General features: G+C 35.4%; 1 protein-coding gene across 2 annotated transcripts in view; it reads left to right on the top strand.

Annotated features, from left to right (window-relative positions):
- SLIT2 (slit guidance ligand 2) overlaps positions 1-20,728 on the top strand; it is a 394,889-nt gene that overhangs the window by 281,063 nt on the left and 93,098 nt on the right. Inside the window, exons 12-19 of one of the 2 annotated variants that reach the window (XM_072622130.1) lie at positions 1,307-1,378; positions 4,311-4,454; positions 4,604-4,767; positions 5,729-5,752; positions 9,716-9,866; positions 11,148-11,222; positions 14,991-15,134; positions 19,631-19,774. In XM_072622130.1, the coding sequence (XP_072478231.1) occupies positions 1,307-1,378; positions 4,311-4,454; positions 4,604-4,767; positions 5,729-5,752; positions 9,716-9,866; positions 11,148-11,222; positions 14,991-15,134; positions 19,631-19,774 (918 nt within the window). The remainder of the gene's footprint in view (positions 1-1,306; positions 1,379-4,310; positions 4,455-4,603; positions 4,768-5,728; positions 5,753-9,715; positions 9,867-11,147; positions 11,223-14,990; positions 15,135-19,630; positions 19,775-20,728) is intronic. The other variant, XM_072622131.1, reaches the window with a different exon arrangement.

Raw genomic sequence — 20,728 nt, forward strand, 5'->3', positions numbered from 1 at the left:
TTACTCTATCAATTCAGGTTGGCACCTTCTCTGCAATTTTTTTGTCTCAGAGAGTTTTCTGAACAGTGGAAAATAAAGTGACTTGTCCCGTATTACACAGTAAATATCAGAAGCAAGACTGGAATCCAGTTATACCTGTCCCTGAGGCCAAATCTCTATTCCAAATCGTCTCTCTATAAGTGGCATATACATATACATATATGCATATGTATGTGTATACATCTGTTCAGATATGTTTAAAACAAACTTGAAGTAACATAGATGTCACTTATAAACAGGCAATATGGTATATGTATATTTGTATGTAAAGATACATACTCTTATTTCACTACCATGTCTATGACTTCCTGACTGTCAAAACTTTAATCTTTTGAATTATAATCCTTCTGTGGCATTTGTGATGGTTTCATGATTGTAGTGGAAGAGTCATCATCTGATGGGCACACTCTGGTAATAATAAGTCTCTCTTATGTTAGCTCAGGTGGCATTTTGACAAAACATAAAATCTATCCATGGGATCAGTGAGATGACCTTGCCTGATTAGAGTAGAGAGTACATGATGAGCAGTAGGCGAGTTTACATAGAGCACAATAGGTAAAGTGAGGACAAATTATGGGTCAGGGGAAGGGTTAAGGACCTCTGAAAACCAATTAAAAGACTTTGTACTTTGACCTGAAAGGGAAATTTTTGAGACAGAAGGAGAATAAAGAACATCTGAGTCTCCCAAGCCCTGGTGTTCTTATATTTAAAAGAAATCAGGCATCCTACCCAAGGAAAGTCAGCACATTCTCAAAATATGTCTATTCTGTTCCATTTCTCCTTTTGGGTCACTTTTGGAGGCTCTTATAGAAATGGTTTTGAGAAAACTAGGCACATTTATAGAAAATAGACTCATCCCTGCTTTAGCCTGTAAATGGATAGCATTGATAAATAGTGGTTAGATCACTGCAAAATTTGTAGATTGTCTTCAAGCATGTTGATTTTTGAAATGTTTGCTAGTAGACATGCTCCTAAACATTCTCATTTAGCATACTTTTCAATCCATTTTCAAACATAGTATCTTATATCCACAACAGCCCTGTGAGAAAAAAAAAGTATTATCATCCCTATTTTACAAATGAGAAAACTCTGATAAAGAGAGGTTATTTGACTTGTTTATGAGTAAGAAAGCCAGACCTGGAAATCAGGTTTTCATAGTATTGTAATATGTCTTAATGTGTTATGATAGCACAGATTCCAATATGATGTACACAACAGTTATATTTCTCACTTTCTGATTTTCCTAATCATTAACTTTTTTTAATAGAGTCCTTTATGGAAATAAAATTGCAGAACTTCCAAAAAGCCTATTTGAAGGACTGTTTTCTTTACAGCTTCTGTGAGTATTTGATATTTTTTTTTATTTTTAGTGTTTTAAATTTAATCAGCATATTTTGTCAGTCTGAAAATGTATGTTTCCATTTATTCTTTAGTAAAATTGGGCTAATATGTATGTGTTTTAACAAAAAGTTTAAAATAATGGTAAAAGATAGCATTGTTTAAAATCATTTGTTTAGAGAAACAACAATTTCATTTAACTTTAAAACTTTTCTCAGCACACTGTTACAAATTTATGATTTCCAGCTGTTCGACCACTTTACACTTGTGTAATCCTTGCTCTTGGTCTTCTGAAACATCTCTGTTTTGATTTAACAGTGGCTGGAAAGGGGAGAAATATGATGGCATGTTTATCAACCTTTGTTAAAAAAATCAGCAGGAGTGGCAGTGCTGAAATAATGCTGTCCACCAACAATGACAACAGAATAAATGATGGTCGTAAAAGAAACAGTGGTGCCATAAGGAAGGTTATCTAGAAATCACCAGGTTGCAATAGAAAAAAAATCTACTCATTTGATGAGAAGCATTCATTATTCAAACTTTGTAAAGCTAAGATTGGACACTAGGTACTTTAATAAACATGGACATGAATGAAAGTATCTGGAAACATCAGACCTTAAAGCTGGACATGTAGTCAACAACCCACCTAGTAGATAAATCTTTTCTCCAGCATTCATAACAAGCAACAAGCCTATTTGAAAATTTATAGTTAGAGGGAGCTCCTACTGTACAAGGCCTCCAAATTTATTTTCAAGAGTTATTATTATTAGAAAATGCTTATGCTGAGCCAAAATATGTCTTGCTATAATTTTTACCTTTTTCTCTTATCTCTGTCCCCTTAAATAGCTAGAATGAATCTAATCCCTCTTCCATATGGCAACCTTTCAAGTATTTGAAGATACCAGTCTTACCCTTCCTATTTCACATATGAATTATATGTAAATATCTCCAGTTCATTTATTCCAGGAATTCTTACCCTCAGGGAACTTTGTTATTCTGATATTTTGAAGTAAAATATGAATTATATTTTAAAATAATTGGTTTTCATTGAAATTCTGTGTATTTGTTGTATGCATTCAAAAACATTATTCCAAGAAGAGGTTCATTGACTTCACCATGCTGCCAAAGGGGCTCATGGCCCAAAAAGTTCAAGCCCTTGACTTAATTATTATTCATTTGATTTCCAGTCTTGTCATCATTGTGTGACATACTTCAGTTTTCATGTCTCTAAATATGATCTACCTGTGCATTCTAAAGTGGACATTTTTCCTCCTCTGAGGTTATATACTTAGTTGAATCTGTGGTATCATTGCTTCGAGTACTTCCTTCACTGGTTCAAGGCATAACCATTCCCTCTCTACTCATCTACAATTCTTATCCACATCTTTCTAGAGGTCTTTAATAGAGATCCACCTTCCTCTGATACTTTTAATATGTAAAACACGCAAACATAGCACTTCTCCATTGTTACCACCTTAAGATTATTAAATATAAAAATCTTTAAAGTGTTTTTTTTATTTTTCAGTAATAATTTATATCTTAAGAAACAATTTTATAAGTAATATTTCTATTTGGGAGACTGATTAATATAGTCAAAAGAACCCTAAACTTGAACTTACAGGAGCAGAGGTTAAGTATCTGCCATATACTACTCATGTGTGCTTGGGGGTGGGGGTGAGGAAGGCATTTAATTATTCAACTAAGTTAAGCAATTAATTAATTAAGCTCTCTAGACCTTGATATATTCATCTGCTGGACTTGCTGGGAACAAGAACTTAATAAATCTTGACTTTGCCCAAGTTGATCAGTAGCTAATTACTGATGCTGTTGTTGATGCCCAAGCCATGTTCTCTCTTGTTCATCAATCAAGGAGCATTTATTAGGCACCTGGGGCAGCTAGGTGGTGCAGTGGATAGAGCAGCAGTGCAGGAGTCAGGAGGACCTGAGTTCAAATCTCACCTCAGACACTTGACACTCACTATCTGTGTGACCTTGGGCAAGTCACTTAACCCCATTGTCTCATCCTGGGTCATCTCCAATCATCCTGATGAATATGTGGTCATGGGATTCAGATAACTCTGGAGGAGAAGTGAAGCTGGTGACCTTGCATAGCCCTCCCTCACTCAAAGTCATGTCAAGTTTTCTCTGATGGCATGGTCTTCTTCAGCAATGAAGGACAAACACAACAACAGCAACTACATACATATATATATATATATGTATATATATACATATATATACATATATATACATATATATATGTATGTATGTATATATGTGTATATATGTATGTATGTATATATATGTATATATATGTATGTATGTATATATATACACACACATATATATGTATGTATATATATTTTTTCATATATATATATATAATTATATCTACTTCTCCATGGAATATAAGCTTCTTGAGGCCAGGAACTTTATCCTTTTTTTTATTTTATATGTCCAGAGCTTAGCACATGTCTTGCAATTAGTACTTAATACTAAAATTAAATTGAGAGAGAGATCAGGATGACTTGACATGGTAGAAGAAAACTAAAGAATTAGAAGAAATGAAACCTGAGTAAGGTTTAAAGACAACTAGGATTTTGAATCATTATAGAGTAATGGGGAGTGAATGGGAGAGAGGGAAAGGAGGCAGTTCACCATTTAGAAAAAATATGAACAAAGTCATGCAAATTGTAACAGATAATGGTTCCAATGTGATTTGCGGGGCAATAAGACTGAACAATTGTTCTGTTCACTGATAGAGCCTAGTGGCATCATATAGTTCCTAAATATTTCAAATTAAAATTTCATGATTGTACTCAAAAGAAACCATTATTGGGGGTAAGGTTTCAGAGAACAGACAGTTCAAAGAAGCTGAATGATTTGCAAATGGATTTAATTAATTAATTCTGTTACTATCTTTGATCAATCAGACTACTGAACGCTAACAAGATAAACTGTCTCCGAGTAGATGCTTTTCAAGATCTCCACAACCTGAACCTTCTCTCCTTGTATGACAACAAACTGCAGACCATCGCCAAGGGCACCTTCTCACCCCTGCGTGCTATTCAGACGTTGTATGTATAATTTGGATTTCATTTGGTGGTCTCGAGTCTTTTGCATTTTTTCATTCCAGTAGTCTGCTCTGTCTTTAGAAATAGTTGAGCCAGTTTGAAATAATGTGTAAAATTGTTTGTATGTGTGTGTATGTGTATGTTTCTGAAAGGCATTTGGCTCAGAACCCATTTATTTGTGACTGCCATCTGAAGTGGTTAGCGGATTATCTTCATACAAACCCTATTGAGACCAGTGGTGCCCGATGCACCAGCCCCCGACGGCTGGCAAACAAAAGGATTGGACAGATCAAAAGCAAGAAATTCCGGTGTTCAGGTAATTTGCTTAGTTCAATTGTTATTTTCTTTGTGTTGCCCCAAAGCAGTGGTTACAGAAGTAATTGTTGTACGTGGTTGGGATTGTTAACACTGAAGAATTTATTTCTTTATCTTGTGCCACTAAACAAAAGGACCATAAGGAGGACATTAGACTTTGTTCATGGGATGTTGCTAGAGGAAGTTTGGGTAATACCCAACTACCAGCAGAAGAAAGAGACTGTCTGATACATTGAAAAGCAACTGAGTGACATATTGTGCCATACCCTTAACTTCACTAGGATCTTACAGCCATCTCAGAAATTTCTGTAAATATTGCTATCTCCTACTGAGTTCTCTATTGAACAACTTCACTATATTTGACCATAATTTCATTTCTCCCAAAAATGAACTGAAGAATGGTAAAAACTACTTGCCCAAGTTCAGACTACTTAAGTGGAGGAGATGATCTCTGATACTTTATACCACTTGATATCACCCTCTCATATTGGTCCTCTCTTAATTTGATCAGGGGCATCAGGCTTAATATATTTTTGAAAGACACCATCTTTAGAAGGATTAGCAATATTCAAATTATTGTAAACCATTTTGCTAAATTAGGTTAATATATTAATATAAATTATGAGTTAATTTCATGCTGAAATTACAAGTTGTCTTTTCTACTATAAAATATTGTAAGTAATTGCTTGAAATCTTTGATAGAATGATATACAGTTGTTACAGGTACAGTTTATTTTTAGCAATTAATTAATGCTAAAACTAAAAGATAATGATTTACTGTCCATGATCCAAGATACATTTACAGCTCATTCTCCATTGTTATATTATAGCTCCTGCTGCAAATATAGATTTTCACTTAATTATCTGTAGAAACTTCAGTCCACTCTTGATCTAATATATTTCATATCTTTGCTTGCTGACATTCAGGTGGCTCTTCTATTTTTTCTCTTTTTTTTATTTAGCTAAAGAACAGTATTTCATTCCAGGTAGGTTTTGCTCTGTAGTGAGACTAACTGCAGACACTCTTTTCTCACCCTGAAACACAAAGTTTTCTCAAAACTTATTAGATTTCAATGCATGTATTTGAAAATGGAGTGTCTTTTAGATAGGTTGACTTCTCCTATGTAGATGACTAGTAGTTCTTTCCTCAAGATGTGGCCTTTGCATGCAAGCTTCTGATCTAAAATAAAGTCTCACTCTTTTTTTTTTCCTCACTCACATATTGGCACATTTGTCTAAAACTACTCACACTAGATAGAACCTGCTGCTTTCTATTTAGAAAACTTTTACTGCTTACCTTTTATATCTTATCTTTTGCTCTGTTTTTAAAATATAGCTTCCTGAGCTCATTTTAAAGACAGATCTTGCCACGGTCAAAGAGCTAGCTCTATTTGGTCAGTTTCAAACATTGAAGGTTTTGGTTTTTTAAGGGTCATTTTCCCCCTCTTTGCCTTCACATGCAGAAACAGTAGTTTCCTGCTGACTGTCTGCAACTGCTACTTGTTCACCTATGACCTCACAATCCCTGCATTTCTGGGACCACAATAGAATTCCATGAAAAGAATGTTGGTGTCTTTCATAAAGGCATCAGAAGTTCACACGGATCCCATATGCTATGGATAACTTAAGCAGATGGATAAGTAGGTTTAAAAGGATAAACAATAAATCTTTACTACTTCAGATTTTTTTTAATATCATTGAGGCAAATGCTGATTTTGATCCTAGCTCTTTGAAATGTGTTTCTTCTTTTTTCCTTGCCTGCAAAAATGTGTGTAATGTGTTCTTGGTTTGTTATTTTGCTTTTAAAAAAATAAAGCAATGTACATACATATATATTTCATTGACTGGCAATGTACATCAATTAGATGTATCCTCCAACTATCAAGTATTTTTTGTCAGTTATTAGTATAAGGAATTGCCACAATGTTGGCTATGAAAGCAATAATTGTACTTTTAAGTACAGTAGGTACATGCTTGCTCTTTAGTTTAAATAAATAAGAATTGGTTGATTACAGTTTTTACTTAGAACTTGGTGCATTTAAGACATTCATTTTCATTCTATTGCATATGGTATATCTGAAATCATCATAGGATTTTTCTGTGTTCTCACATTCATATATTGACTGAATATGGGAAAATTTGCAATGGAAGAGGCACATGATTCGCCATCTTTGGCAGTTGTAAAAACTCATTATTTTAAGAAGAAAATAAATTGGAAGGTGTTTGGATATCTCGTGCTTACTCCAAGTAGCTGACCACTTGAGATTAATAAGAACAGCTGTATTCTTGTCATTGGAAAGCCTATAAAATAGTCACTATGACTTGCATCCTCAGATGGTAATATTTCTTCACTGTCTGTCTAATCAGTACCAAGTTGTTCAGATTGCTTAGTTTTACTTACTTTTGTCATTCTTTGATAACAGAGGAAATAAAACAAAGTATGGTGCCTTTTCATTTGGGGGAGAGAAGAAATTCAAAGTGTTCACTTAAAATTTGAACTATGGTTTATGTGTATGTACTCTTTTCCTGCCAATAACTGAAACATAAAAAGTGTTCAAAGGAAATGTCAAAGATCATGACTTAGATATAGTCCCACCTCTACTCATTTGAACCATTAGGAGACCTGATTCATCAGAGATAGATTCCATAAAGATATATCAGGTCCCCATTATATTTAAGCTATTTCTTACACATTGAACCTTGATTATCATCATTAGAACCATCACTGTCAATAGACTGAATGCACACATCATATATCTGAGAAATCTACCATTTAAACTATGTTCATAACAGTCTTTTGTGGCTATGTTTAGAAACTAAGGACTAGTCTATCACTGAAACATATCATTCAGCTCTATTTATTCATAAAACTGATAAAATAGTTATTCTCTCCTGCAGTGTCTAAGCAGCACATGTGTCATTCCAGTGAATCATATTTGGAAATTAGAAAATAATCACCTGTTAGGCCAAGTCTGAAAGTTTAATTGAAAAGCACTGGTTATAGTCCATGGATGTCTATCGGACTCTTTAAAAAAATTGTTTAAATATTCACTTGCTATAGCAACCCTATGTCATTTAAGATTTTACACTGACAAATTTATTTTGTAAAAAGTTCAAGAAGAGACAGCACAGCGGAGTTAATAGAAGCCCAACCTTGGACGCTGGGAAGCACGGGTCTAAGTTCTTTGTTCATGTAATGCTGGACAAATTCCTCATTCAGTTAGCGCTCTGACCTTTCCCTGCGATTGTAAATTACAGAATGGCTTATTTGTATCAGCAGAGGGACTTTCCATTCTGAAAACTTACAGACCAATCAAATTTCAAAATAAAAAGGTATACTAGAAAATAAATATATAATGTACATGTTATGCCATTCTCCATTTAAAAAATTATGTGAGCATTTAATAGCTACCTCGGAGGTGCCAGGTACTGTGCCAGGTGTTCAGGATACAAAGATACAAATGAGAATTGTTCCAACCCTCAAGGAGCTTAACTTTTTAATGGGGACAGTCAACATATGTTAGTTGCCAGTACTCAGAAGAGGTGCCAGAATTCATGATTCTGTGGTTTCAGTTCTGATTTCAGAACACTCTCCTTCACTGCCAGTATAGGAGTGATAAATTAAAAGACCATAGAATGTGTGGTCTCATTTTAGGTAAAGCTGTCATCCCCCAGAAAAGATAATAATTATTCCATCTGAGATACCCTATAGTGCATAACACATTGTTCCCATATAAATGAGAGGGGGGAAGAAAGTTAAGTTGCATGTCTTGATTGCAAATAGGATTACTCTTTCCTTTTTGGTTATCTTTACTTTTGCAGGAGTTCACCATTTTGGCTGTAAGTAAAAAGTGCAGTATCTGAACTAAATCATGGTGGCCTTTCCCAATCCTGATGCACCTCCTACTATTAGTTTTAGTCTTTACACCTTTGTTTGAAAAGCCAAAGGTGTCTTGAGCTTCTCTCTGTTCTCCCTGGAACAAACCCTCAATTTCTTCCTGGATGTATTCTGAAAAAGGCAAAGGTGTTGCTTCCATTCTGTAGATTGTGAAAAATGGCGAGAGGACTTTTCAGTGTAGCCCTTTCCTTATCCTTCCCATAAAGAAACAATAATAACACAACTCTGGCGGTAAACAGTCTGCAAGGAGAATGCATGACCTTCCTCTTCATGGTATCCCACTGCCAGTGTCTGTTGCTTTCCCCCTAATTCCTTTGTCTTTCCTCTTGGTCTGATCCTTGGCCTAGTGGATGCCGTAATGATTATGTGGCGAGATTTTCTGTTGTGCTTGATCTAACCATGTGGTTGTGAGGTATGAGTAAAACATGGTTCTGTCAAGCACCATGGAACGTCACGCAGCTTTCTACAGCATGACAAGCTGCTGAGGCTTAAATCAGGAATATACATTTTTAAAACAAAATTTTTTAAAAAGAGGGCTTGGTGTATTTTTGAGATTATGTGAAAGGTAGGGAGTCATAAATGAATCTTGAAGACTGAATAAAGTCCAGTCAACATAGAAGGGGGCATTAAAAAGCCCTAAACAAAAGATGACATACAAAGATACACTGATGTCAGTTAAAATCTTTACTCAGAGGAATAATAAACTCTGGGAGAATAAAGAGCAATAATTGTGTGATTAGCTGCGAAGCAGGCTAGATTGGCTCATAACAGGATCAGCAGGAACTACAGCTGTGAAAAGCTCAACTTATTAATGTTATCCTATCATGTGAATCTGGTCACATTTTTCCCCCTAGTGAATTTCAAGCCCTTGCATTAACCCTCTCCTGACACCCTTGTGTCTGTGCCGTATCACAGTACTGACCAAATATTGCCCAAGCTATACACTTGCTGTTGAATTGGAGATGTCTTTATTTTTTTTCCTTCCTTCAAAAAAAATAAGTATCCTAAACTTTATGCTCAGTCTCTTTGTCTTGGTTTGACTCCTCAATAGGCACAGAAGATTATCGATCAAAATTAAGTGGAGACTGCTTTGCAGATTTGGCTTGCCCCGAAAAGTGTCGCTGTGAAGGAACTACAGTAGATTGCTCCAATCAAAAACTCAACAAGATTCCAGAACACATTCCTCAGTACACTGCAGAACTGTGAGTTCATCTTATCATATACACCGGCCCCCAAATAATGTCTCTCTATATTTTCATAGAGCTATATCATTTACAATGGACTTTTCATATGCATTTTTCCATATGTTGGGAATATCAAAAGGTAGGAGATGAATGAAATCATAAAACCATATTTAAAGCTAGAAATCACTCTAAAGATACTCACAGTCCAACTCTCTCCCTTTATGGGAAACCGAGACCAAGAATGTTGAAATGCCTTGCCCAGGTTACACAGCTAGCAATTGTCAGAGCCAAACCATGAACCAGCATCTTCTGACTCCAGATGAAGGAATTAATTCAAAGGAAATTACAATGTTCTTGTTGCATTCTCAATAATTAAAATTTCTTCAAATTGATACACTTTGTTATAATCATTGTTCTATGTAAATTAGTATTTTAGAGAGTATCTCAGTTCATCTCTCTGCCCCTGGGGAGAACTCAAGAAATCAGTTTTCAGCTCATTGTGCAGTTAGCACTCACAGTGCTAATGGGAGACACTATTTGGAAATTTCTATTAATTATGAGAGTTTAATTAGGGGAGGCTAATATGATTTTTTTTTAACTAACTCTTGCTTTGAGTTCAAGAGATAAAAGGCATTGTGTGAATAGGAAACACTGAACTCTAAATGGCAGTTTTCACTAGACCACAGGAATATCCAAACAGTGGGATATTTCAGGGCAGACAAAAAACTGGTCTTTATATATAAGTACAATATATATATATAGCTAAGAAAACTGGGAACAGGGCAACTCACTTTTTAAATTAAATTCTGCTGTCTTTTATGGATTTTTAATTTATTATTTCTACTATTTTTAAAAAATTTACATCATATTGCATACTGATATTTAGTGTTGATCTTCTAAAAAGACAGTGTCTTGTCCTATTCCTAGACTCCTCTACCACTTGTCATCTATGCCACTTATTGGGTATTTTATCATCTGTTGCCTTGTATTATCTCTTTATATGTAAGCTTTATCTTTCAAACAAGACTATAATCTTTGAAGGCAAGAACTTATATTTCTTTGACTCTCTCATGGTTCCAAGCATGACACTTTGTACACAGGTACTTGTTAACTGTGTTAAACATGAGGAAATTGGGACCCATGTAGGTGAAGAGATTTGCCCAGTCATACAGGTAATAAGAGGCAGAGGTGGTATTTGAATTCAGGTTCTCTGGCTGTAAATCCCTTGCTAATCAGTAATGATAGATAGGAGTTCTCTTGACTTTTTAACGTTTTGTTTGTTTGTTTGTTTTTTTCTAGCCGTCTCAATAACAATGAATTCACAGTATTGGAAGCTACAGGAATCTTTAAGAAGCTCCCTCAGCTACGTAAAATGTAAGCGTATTTTCTTCATCTTCTTTCCACATGTGTGCATTTCCCCTCAGCATCTTTGAAAATTATGAAATGTGAAAAGTACCAGCCCAGCAGATAATCCATCCCCTATGAGCTAGCTCTTGCATGGGTTAGCTTAATGAATGGAGGTCAGAGCTGACTGCTCTTGTTTCTAAGTCTAGACACAAGCAAAAGCAAGACTTATCATGGCATTTTGGGGCATCTTCTTTTAGACTTAGACAACTGGTTGGTTAGGAAGACACAGCAAGAATGTCACGATCTATGCTTATCAGAAATGCTCCTAGTAATGTTTTGTAACATCCTTTACTATTCCCCAAACCATACTGTTAATGCCTCTTTTAGCAAATTCAAGAAAAGCATTTGACATTTTTACTTCATTAAACTTTCATCAGAAAATAATCAAAACCAAATGATTAGAAATCTGACTTTTTAGTTCATCTATGTCGCTTCATGTCCACAATTCATATTGTAAAATAAGTTTACCAACTCAGCGGTTTCCAGATTAAAAAAAAAATCGCCTTAGCCTTAGCCTAAATGCTTAGTGAAGAACTGATATATTCATTAGATGGGGAAAAAAATGAACATATTCTTTTCTTGGAAATACATTAAATATTAATGTATTTCTCGTGTCATAACTATACATTAATTCTAAGTTAAAGAGATCTTAAGTTTTTAATATAACACAATTGTTTGTTTCATGATTTAATTATGTTGTTAATTATTGTGAATTAATGAAATTAAGAGACATCTCTATTCTCTTTCACTTGGGAAAATGGAGTAGGGAGTTGGAAGAAAGGCATTATAGAGGAGGTGTTGAATGAATGAATGAATTCACTCATTTATTCATACTCAACCAAAAAGGTGCCAAGGGCCTACTGTTTAAATCACTCTCTGAAAGAGTAGAAAAGGTGCCAAGTTTAGAAAAGATCATCCTTATGAAGATTACATCATAATAATATGTTAAGACCTAATCACAGATAGTTATACTATCCAATGATGTTTAGTATAGGGTACTTGATATTTATATGAAATATGAATTTTATTTTTGACTTGGGACATCGAAGTAGGCTAGTAGAAGTATCATTTAAATTGGATGGATAAGTATTAGTAGGAAAAAAGAGAAGAGAATATAGGGAAGAAGATGAGCAAACCTGTGGGGGCAGAAGAATTCATGGTATGTTTCAGGACCAGTAATGCTCTCTAGTATGATTGGAGCAGAGTATACAAATGAAAGTGACATGAGGGAATTGTGAATGACAAAGTGATGCTAAATTACGTAGAAACTTGGATATCAGATAAAGACATATGCTTTTTAATAGGAAAAAGCTAAACATTGAAATTTTTTTTACCAAAGGTTTGACACAGACATATCTGTGTGGACAGAAATTTGTTGTGGCAGTAGTGTGGATTCAATAAACATTTACTAATTCAATTCAATAAATTGTTGTTAAGCACCTACTATACACAAAGTATCTAAGTTTCTAGCATTGGAAATGTAAAGACAAAAAGGAAATACCCCCTTCCCCTGAAGGGCTTACATTATACTGGGAGAAATTGGCAAAGAATTGTATGTGTGCCAGGAGAAAAAGTATGGAAGATGATGCTGAGGTTTTGAGCTTAAACAATTGGTGGGATGGTAGTAGAAACAGAAGTCTGAAGATTTGGCAGGGCTAAGACAGAATATGATGAATTCACTTTTAGACGTATTGTACTCAGGCTTATAGTGCTAAGACAAGATACAGAGATTTAAAAGTCATCTTAGAGGTGGCATCAATGAGGTCATAATTTAGTAGGAAAATAAAACATTTCCTTGCTGAATTGCTATCATGGGAAATGATGAGATTACCAAGAGAGAATAGGAGGGGAGAGAAAAAAATCATAGGATAGATTGGAGAGAGGATTCAAGAAGACCTGCTAAAGAGTTATTGTAATAGTCAATTAGCAAAGATTTATTAATTGCTTACTGTGTACCAGGAACTATGTTAAGCATTAAAGAAACAAAGAAAATCTAGAGTTTCTCTGCCAAGCAGAGAAGTTTGTTTGGTCCTATAAGGAATAGAAAGTAACTAGAGATCACTGAAACAGTACTTTGCATAGGACATGACCCATAATTTAGAAAAATCAGTTTGACAAGTGAGAAGAAAAAGACTTGGAATGGGGAGAAACTTAAAGAAGAAAGACCATATGGAAGACCATGGCTGTAGTTCAGGAAAGTTGTGATGGGAGTCTGAACTGGAATTATGGCTGTGTGAGCAGACAAAAAGGGAGATAGATCTTTGTGAGGACGATCTCAGTAGAGTGGTGGGGACAAAAGCAAGTAGAGTTGAAGAGAAAGCAATAGATATGGGCATCTCTCTCATAGAGATTAATAAGTGAGAAGTACCTTTCAAGGAGATAAGGAAGGGCTTAATTCTTTGTCCAGTCTGAAATAAGGGAAAACAGAAAGACAAGTTCCTGAAGGACTATAGGGAAAATAAAGGTCGCAGGAAGAGGGATTAAGAGAGACAACATAGTATAATGAAAAGAGTATTGAGTTTAGAATCCAGAGAAGTATAGGTTTGAATTCTATGCTAAGCCATACAAATTGAGTCAATCCCTGCCCTCGAAGAGTTTATATTCTAAAGGAGGAATATAACACAGAAAAGGGAACTGAAAAGCGGAGGGAGGAGGGTGAGAAGGTACCACCTGGGGGCAAAGTCCAGAGCTAGATGCTGAGCCAACTGAGGAATGGAGGATGGCTGGCCTGAGGCCTTCCTTGGAATGGACGTTCTAGGAAGAAGTCACCAATGAAGAAAGGGATCAGAAAGATAGAGGGACCCTTTGGAGTGAAAAGGCAACTGAGGCATGGGGGCAAGTATTGGAGAGTCAGAACAGGAGCCAGGAGGGAAATGAAGGATAACTAGCTTCTGAGGTTCTTAAGTTTAATTTTTCATGTGCTTGTATATATATATATATATATATATATATATATATATATATATATATATATATATATATATATATATATATATACATACATGTACATATACACATACATAAAATATATTAACAGAGGAATATATTACATAGAAATATATAATTTATACACACATATAGATGTATATGTGTATGTATGTATGTGTATATGTATATATACATATATACACATATATACATTTACACATACATTTTATATATATACATATATATATAAAATTTGCAAACCTTAAAAAGCTATATGACTGTCAGCTGTTATTTCTCACCCTGAATATTTTTTATTCATCAAAGATTTCCTGATCATTTACCAATTTTCCTGTGGAGATTATAAAGGTATCTAATATGGGCCTTGTCTTTGAACAAGGACTGTCTTACATACCTCATATACACTTGGAAACAAAGTATTATCAAGATTTTTTGATATTTTTGTAATTGCCATTTTTCCTCTTGTCTTTTCTCATGTAGGATAACAGTAGCTCTTGGAGGCCCAGACTTTGGCAATTTATTCAGAGTTTGGAGGGTGTGACAGGGAAATTATAAAATCTTTTGTCACATTTCTTCCCTGAAAGGAAAATATAGGTAGATAGATGAGAGAGAGAGAGAGAGAGAGAGAGAGAGAGAGAGAGAGAGAGAGAGAGAGAGAGAGAGATTAAGAAATAGAGATATAGATAAATATAGTATACAATTCTTCTTCAATATGTTATTTTTGATGTCTATTAATAATCATGAAGAAATCCCCAACTGTTTCTCTTTCTCACATTGATTTTCATTTAGAAACTTCAGCAACAATAAAATCACAGATATTGAAGAAGGAGCATTTGAAGGAGCCTCTGGTGTAAATGAAATTCTTCTCACTAGTAACCGATTGGAAAATGTTCGTCATAAGATGTTCAAGGGATTAGAAAGCTTGAAAACTCTGTAAGCATCCTTGTTTTCATTGTAACTTTTTGTGAATAATTGTTTTTCTCATGCTTGGAAGTGATTTAAAATGGACAAACTTATTCATTCAGCAGTCATTTGTTACACACCTACTATGTGCATAACCCCTTGCTGGAAGAGATACAAAAAACATGTGCAGTTCAACAAGAATTTATTAATCATGTGATATCTAGCAAAGCAACATGTTAGGTACCAGAGAGTAAAAGATGGAAATTAATGTGATACCTGTTTTCAATGAGCTTATAATTTAATAGGAAAATAAAACATTTCCTTGCTGAATTGCTATGTTACATGATTGTGTGGAGATAATAGTGCATCATTAACATCTATGCCAGTGGATTGCAACTTACTGTAGTCATACCAAATGCAAAAGGTTTTAAATATATGTCTGCTGATGAATTATATGTCTCTTTAAAAAACAGACCTCTTATTAAGTACTTAGAATATTCTAGATACTATGATTAAATAGTACTGGGTATGCAAATATAACCAGGAAAGATAGTCCCTGACTTAAAGGAATCTACATGTAGAAACAACACCTAAAAAGGAAGATGGAAAGAAGTGAAATATAGATGGGTGTTATGGTGTAGAGATGGCCAGGAAGTGAATTGACAGTCTGTTTCCTGGCAGGATAGGGATCAATATGGCTAAATTCAGAAAGGCTTATCCTAAAGTTAACTTTAAGATTCATTTTTCAGCCACAGAAATCATGGAAGACCATTTATCAAGGCTAGTAGCTTTGATCTGCATTTTTTTAACCAGACCCTTGGTTTTGTTGGTATTAGGAGCTTCAGTTTCCCAAATGCAGTCTATGCCACTGCTCTCCTCCTGTTCAATGCTAAGTACAATTCATTTTCCATAGGTGGTACCTGTCCATGAGGCATGGAAACTAGAACTAGATAGCTGCTCCTTTCTCAATTCCCTCTCTCCTTTCCAACCTGCATAGTTTTTTGAAGATTCCCCCACCCAACTTAAGGACTGAGACAGTGTATTAAATCAAAATGAAACTCTAGTCCACATAATATCTGGAGAAAGAAAATGGTGTCAAAGAGAACACAGATCATCCTAAGGCTTGAGGCATCCAGCCTAAAACTGGTTCACCTGTGTCTTTGCTTTTTGTTTTAAATATCATGAAATTCCCAAGTTTCTGGTTCTTGTCTACTTTAAGCAAGGGCAAGTAGTTGTGATGATGATGATGGATGCTTCATAAATAAGACTAGCCTAAACTTTCATACCTATGTTGACTGGGGAAAATCTTCCAAATTATTCCAGTTAATCTTACCAGAGACATGATCATCCATTTCTGTAATATCTGTATGCTTGTGTTTGTCCTTTGTTGCCAAAGACCATGCCATCAGAGAAATGATGACATGACTTGCACTTGACTTTGTTTTGAGTGAGGGAGGGCTATGTAGGTCACCAGCCTCACTTCTCCTCCAGAACCATCTGAATACAGTGACCAAATATTCATCAGGATGACTGGAGATGACTCAGGATGCACTGGGAGACCTTGGCCCCTTTAGGCAAGTGCAAGTCATGTCATCATTTCTCTGATGGCATGGTCTTCTTGGGGAACAAAGGACAAACACAACCCTGTGAATAGACTCAGCTCCTCCTTTCCTGTCTGTCTTCTCCTCCCCTTCCTTCTCCTGTCCAAAGGAGGGTAAATTTGGATGGTCAAAAAATGCCCGGTTGACTTGGGTTTTAGTGGCTAGTCTCCTTTCCCTTCTTTTTCCTTTCCCTTCCCTTCCCATCCTTTCTCTTCCCTTCCTTTCCCTGAACCTTGAGCTTACTACACTGTGAAGCTCAGACACCACCCCTGCCCCATGCCTAAAGGCTCTCTTCTGGACCCTCTGACTTCAGAGTGATTATCAGTAGAAACTGTTGCTGTTTCCCTCCCAGCCTGAGGTCTTTCTTTTCTTTGCCTCATTAGAGGGGTCCTGCCCCAGCTACTTCTTAAACAGGCCTATTCAATGAATGGCTGCTACCTCATCCTAAATGAGCAACTGCATAGACCTTGACCTAAGGTCTCCCAGTGCATCCTGAGTCATCTCCAGTCATCCTGAGAAATATCAGTTCGCTAGATTCAGATGGCTCTGGTGGAGAAGTGAGGCTGGTGACCTTGCACAGCCCTCCCTCACTGAAAACAAAGTCAAGTGCAAGTCATGTCATCATTTCTTTGATGGCATGGTTTTCTTCAGCAATGAAGAATGAGCACAATCTGTATGCTTACTTCTTTGAGGAGTCATCTTTCTCACTAACCCATGTATATGCTGGGACTGAGCTAAAGAACTTTCTCCCTTAAGGAGCCTTGCACACATCTTAAATTATACGATGATGTGCCAGTGTGCCTCAGGTACATTATGCTTCCAGAGACTGGACCAGAATCTAACCACCATGTAGAGCAATGAATACAGGGAAAGCTCTTTCTAAGCATCAAGCAAAGGCAAACTAGAAGGCCTAGGTGGTGCAGTGGATAGTGCGCTGGACCTGGAGTCAAGAAGTCTGAGTTCAGATCTGAATTGTCACTTAGTGGCAAGTAACCACCTCTTTCTGCCTCAGTTTCTTCATCTGCAAATTAGAGGTAATTATTGTACCTACCTCTGACAGTTGTTGTAAACCCAAAATGAAATAATTTCTGTAAAGTACTTTGCAAAATTTAAAGTATCCTATAAATGCTAGCCTTGATTATTAATTGCAAATGAACTTTTAGAATACAACCTATTTGTAAGGTGGATATATATATATATATACACACACATATATGTACATATATATGTTTGTATTTTTTTTCTACACTGTAGAAAACATTCTTGCTTATTGGGATTTCTTCCATGATCCTCCCACCTCTTCCTTTGTAATTATCCATGTAACTACAAGATGATGAAGCCATTTGCTATCTCAAACTTTTCCCCATCTTTCCCATTATAATTCTTATTGTCTCAGACATCTGTTGCTTCTCCTAGGCCTAGTAATTGAATGAGGGTGTATAAATCACTTATGAAAATCAGCTTTGGAATTGACCCTTGCAACCCTGTATCTAGAATGCTATAATTCTGATTTCAAAATGTTCAAGAGAGAGGAAATAACCAGATCATGCTAGAACCCAGGCCATAATCCTTTCAAGACCCTGGTTCATTCTTGTTCTGCCTTTCAACATTTATGGTTGCTAGAGCCAAGCAACTATATTTTTCTGCAGCTGAATAAAAACACTGTTAAACTGTGGGTGGTGCAGTGGATTGAGCACTTGCCTGTAGTCAGGAAGACCTGAGTTCAAATCCAGCCTTAGACACTTACTAGCTGTGTGGCCCTAAGCAAGTCACTTTATCCTGTTTGCTTCAGTTCCCTCATCTGTAAAATGAGCAAGAAAATCCCAAATGGAGTCAGGAATAGTTGTATATGACCAAAATAAAAAAGAAACTTGAACAACAGAATTCCTTCTCTGGTAGTTTCAGCTAGATGGCTTCTGAAATCCTTTCCAACCCTGAAATACTTTGATTCTCGATCTGAAGATTGAAGATAAATGATGAGGCATTTTTTTAAAATAAATTTTTAATCTATGTCTCCCCCACTTTTTTGAGAAAGGAGAGACAGCCAAACTATGCACTATACCCTATCACTTGCTTTTAATAATACAGTCAAAATGGCAGAGTGAATAAATCCCTAAGCTTTGAATCTGGAAGAAGAGTTTCAAATACCACCTCTGACTATGTGGCTCTAGACAAATCATTCAAATTCCAGGTGCCTCAGGCATCCTCCCAGGACTTACTTATTAAAATACATAGGACTTGCGCTGAGAAAAGCACATATCTCTTATGTATTATATAATGATATAATATTTTCTATCAGTACCCATGAAGTTAGGATACCACGTCCTTTCAATAATTGAGATGCATGCTCTGTATATAGGAATGTTTTTAAATGCATCTTGGAGAAGTGCAATCATGTACTTGTTTTCATATTTTAGTATATTATATCATTTATTTAGTGGGATGAACAGGAAAATTGGTTTTTTAAATGATGCACGAATATATGAAGAATATCACAATCAGACAGAATTTTACCTCTAAAAGGATTTCTCAGTCAAGAGATTAACAACTTAGCTGCTTTATGGGCAGAATCACTTTGGTTGCAATGTTATAAAAAGCTCATTATAAGAAATCATGATTGCAGTAGCATAGTAACAATAATATATGGTAATAAACATTGGAATCCTAATAATGAAATTCTTATAATCAAGTATAATTCTTTTTATGACAGTAGCACTAGAAATAAGAGTGTGGTTATGACTATATTAAACTCAGGCATAATACTATTTTTTGCAGTGTTTCAGTAATAAGCGCTATGCTTGTGGTTTATAAATATACTTCTTATTAATAAATTATACAGAAAATAATAATGAAATGCTATAGGATGGGCTTGTTCTAGATTTCTGCTAGATACAATTCTGTAACAACATCTTGTTTCTTTTTCAGAATGTTGAGAAGTAATCGCATAACCTGTGTAGGAAACGATAGTTTCATAGGACTCAGTTCTGTACGTTTGCTTTCTTTGTATGACAATCAAATCACAACAATTGCTCCAGGAGCGTTTGATACACTTCATTCCTTATCCACATTGTGAGTATTGATGGTAACTTATTTATTGATTGAATTAGCCAATTAACGATTTAGTTACATATTTTCAAAACATCTCAGTTGCAATATGACATCCTCATTAGGCATAGATAATAACAAAAATAATAACAAATAAAGATAATAACAAAAGAATTACTAAAAATTAAGTGTGCAAGTTACCACTGCTGCTCAAGAGTTCATGCATTTTCTTAGCAAGTGGCAAACTGATGAATTTTGATTATTTTAATTCTAAAACTACATTGATTGCAAGAATATACATCATTTCTTTTAATCAAGTAGAAATATGACAATGTAGATGGACAATTTAGTCTAACCATTTCTACATCTTATAACATGTTATCAGTGAAATAGTAAAGTTATTAGTATATTACCTACCCTAATAATCTTACATTGATTTGATTATTTGCAATGTAAATAAGGTTGGTAAAGTGGGTTATAATAGTAATTTTCAGTGTAGAGTTACTATACTAAAAATAGAATCTAGTGGGGGGCAGTGGAAACCATGTTGGATTTAGGGTTAGAAGATCTGGGTCTTAATCCCAGCTCTGATACTGACCAACTGTATAACCTAGAAACTGTTACTCCTCTTCCCTGACCGTCAGGTACCTCACTCTTAAAACGAAAAGGTGGGACTAGATACCCGTAAAGGTCCCTCCCAGCTCCACAATCTAGGGTTCTAAACTATCTCTTAGCAGGCTTGAAAGCAAATCATTAGTGAAACATTTCCTACGTTGGTGAAGAAAAATTTTTCCATAATCTCAGAAAAAAAGAATTGGGGATGAATGTGCTACTGATGCTTAGAGAATATTTGTGTATAGTGTGCCTACAACTTAATTCATACCTTGTATAGTGCATAGCAGTAGTGTTAGAAATGATTAATTTCTAAGCAGTGGTTTGCATCTAAATATGTATTTTATAATTTAATGGGTAGGAAAT

The sequence above is a fragment of the Notamacropus eugenii genome, chromosome 6 (genome assembly GCF_028372415.1).
Source record: "Notamacropus eugenii isolate mMacEug1 chromosome 6, mMacEug1.pri_v2, whole genome shotgun sequence".
NCBI classification, from domain to species: Eukaryota; Metazoa; Chordata; class Mammalia; order Diprotodontia; family Macropodidae; genus Notamacropus; species Notamacropus eugenii.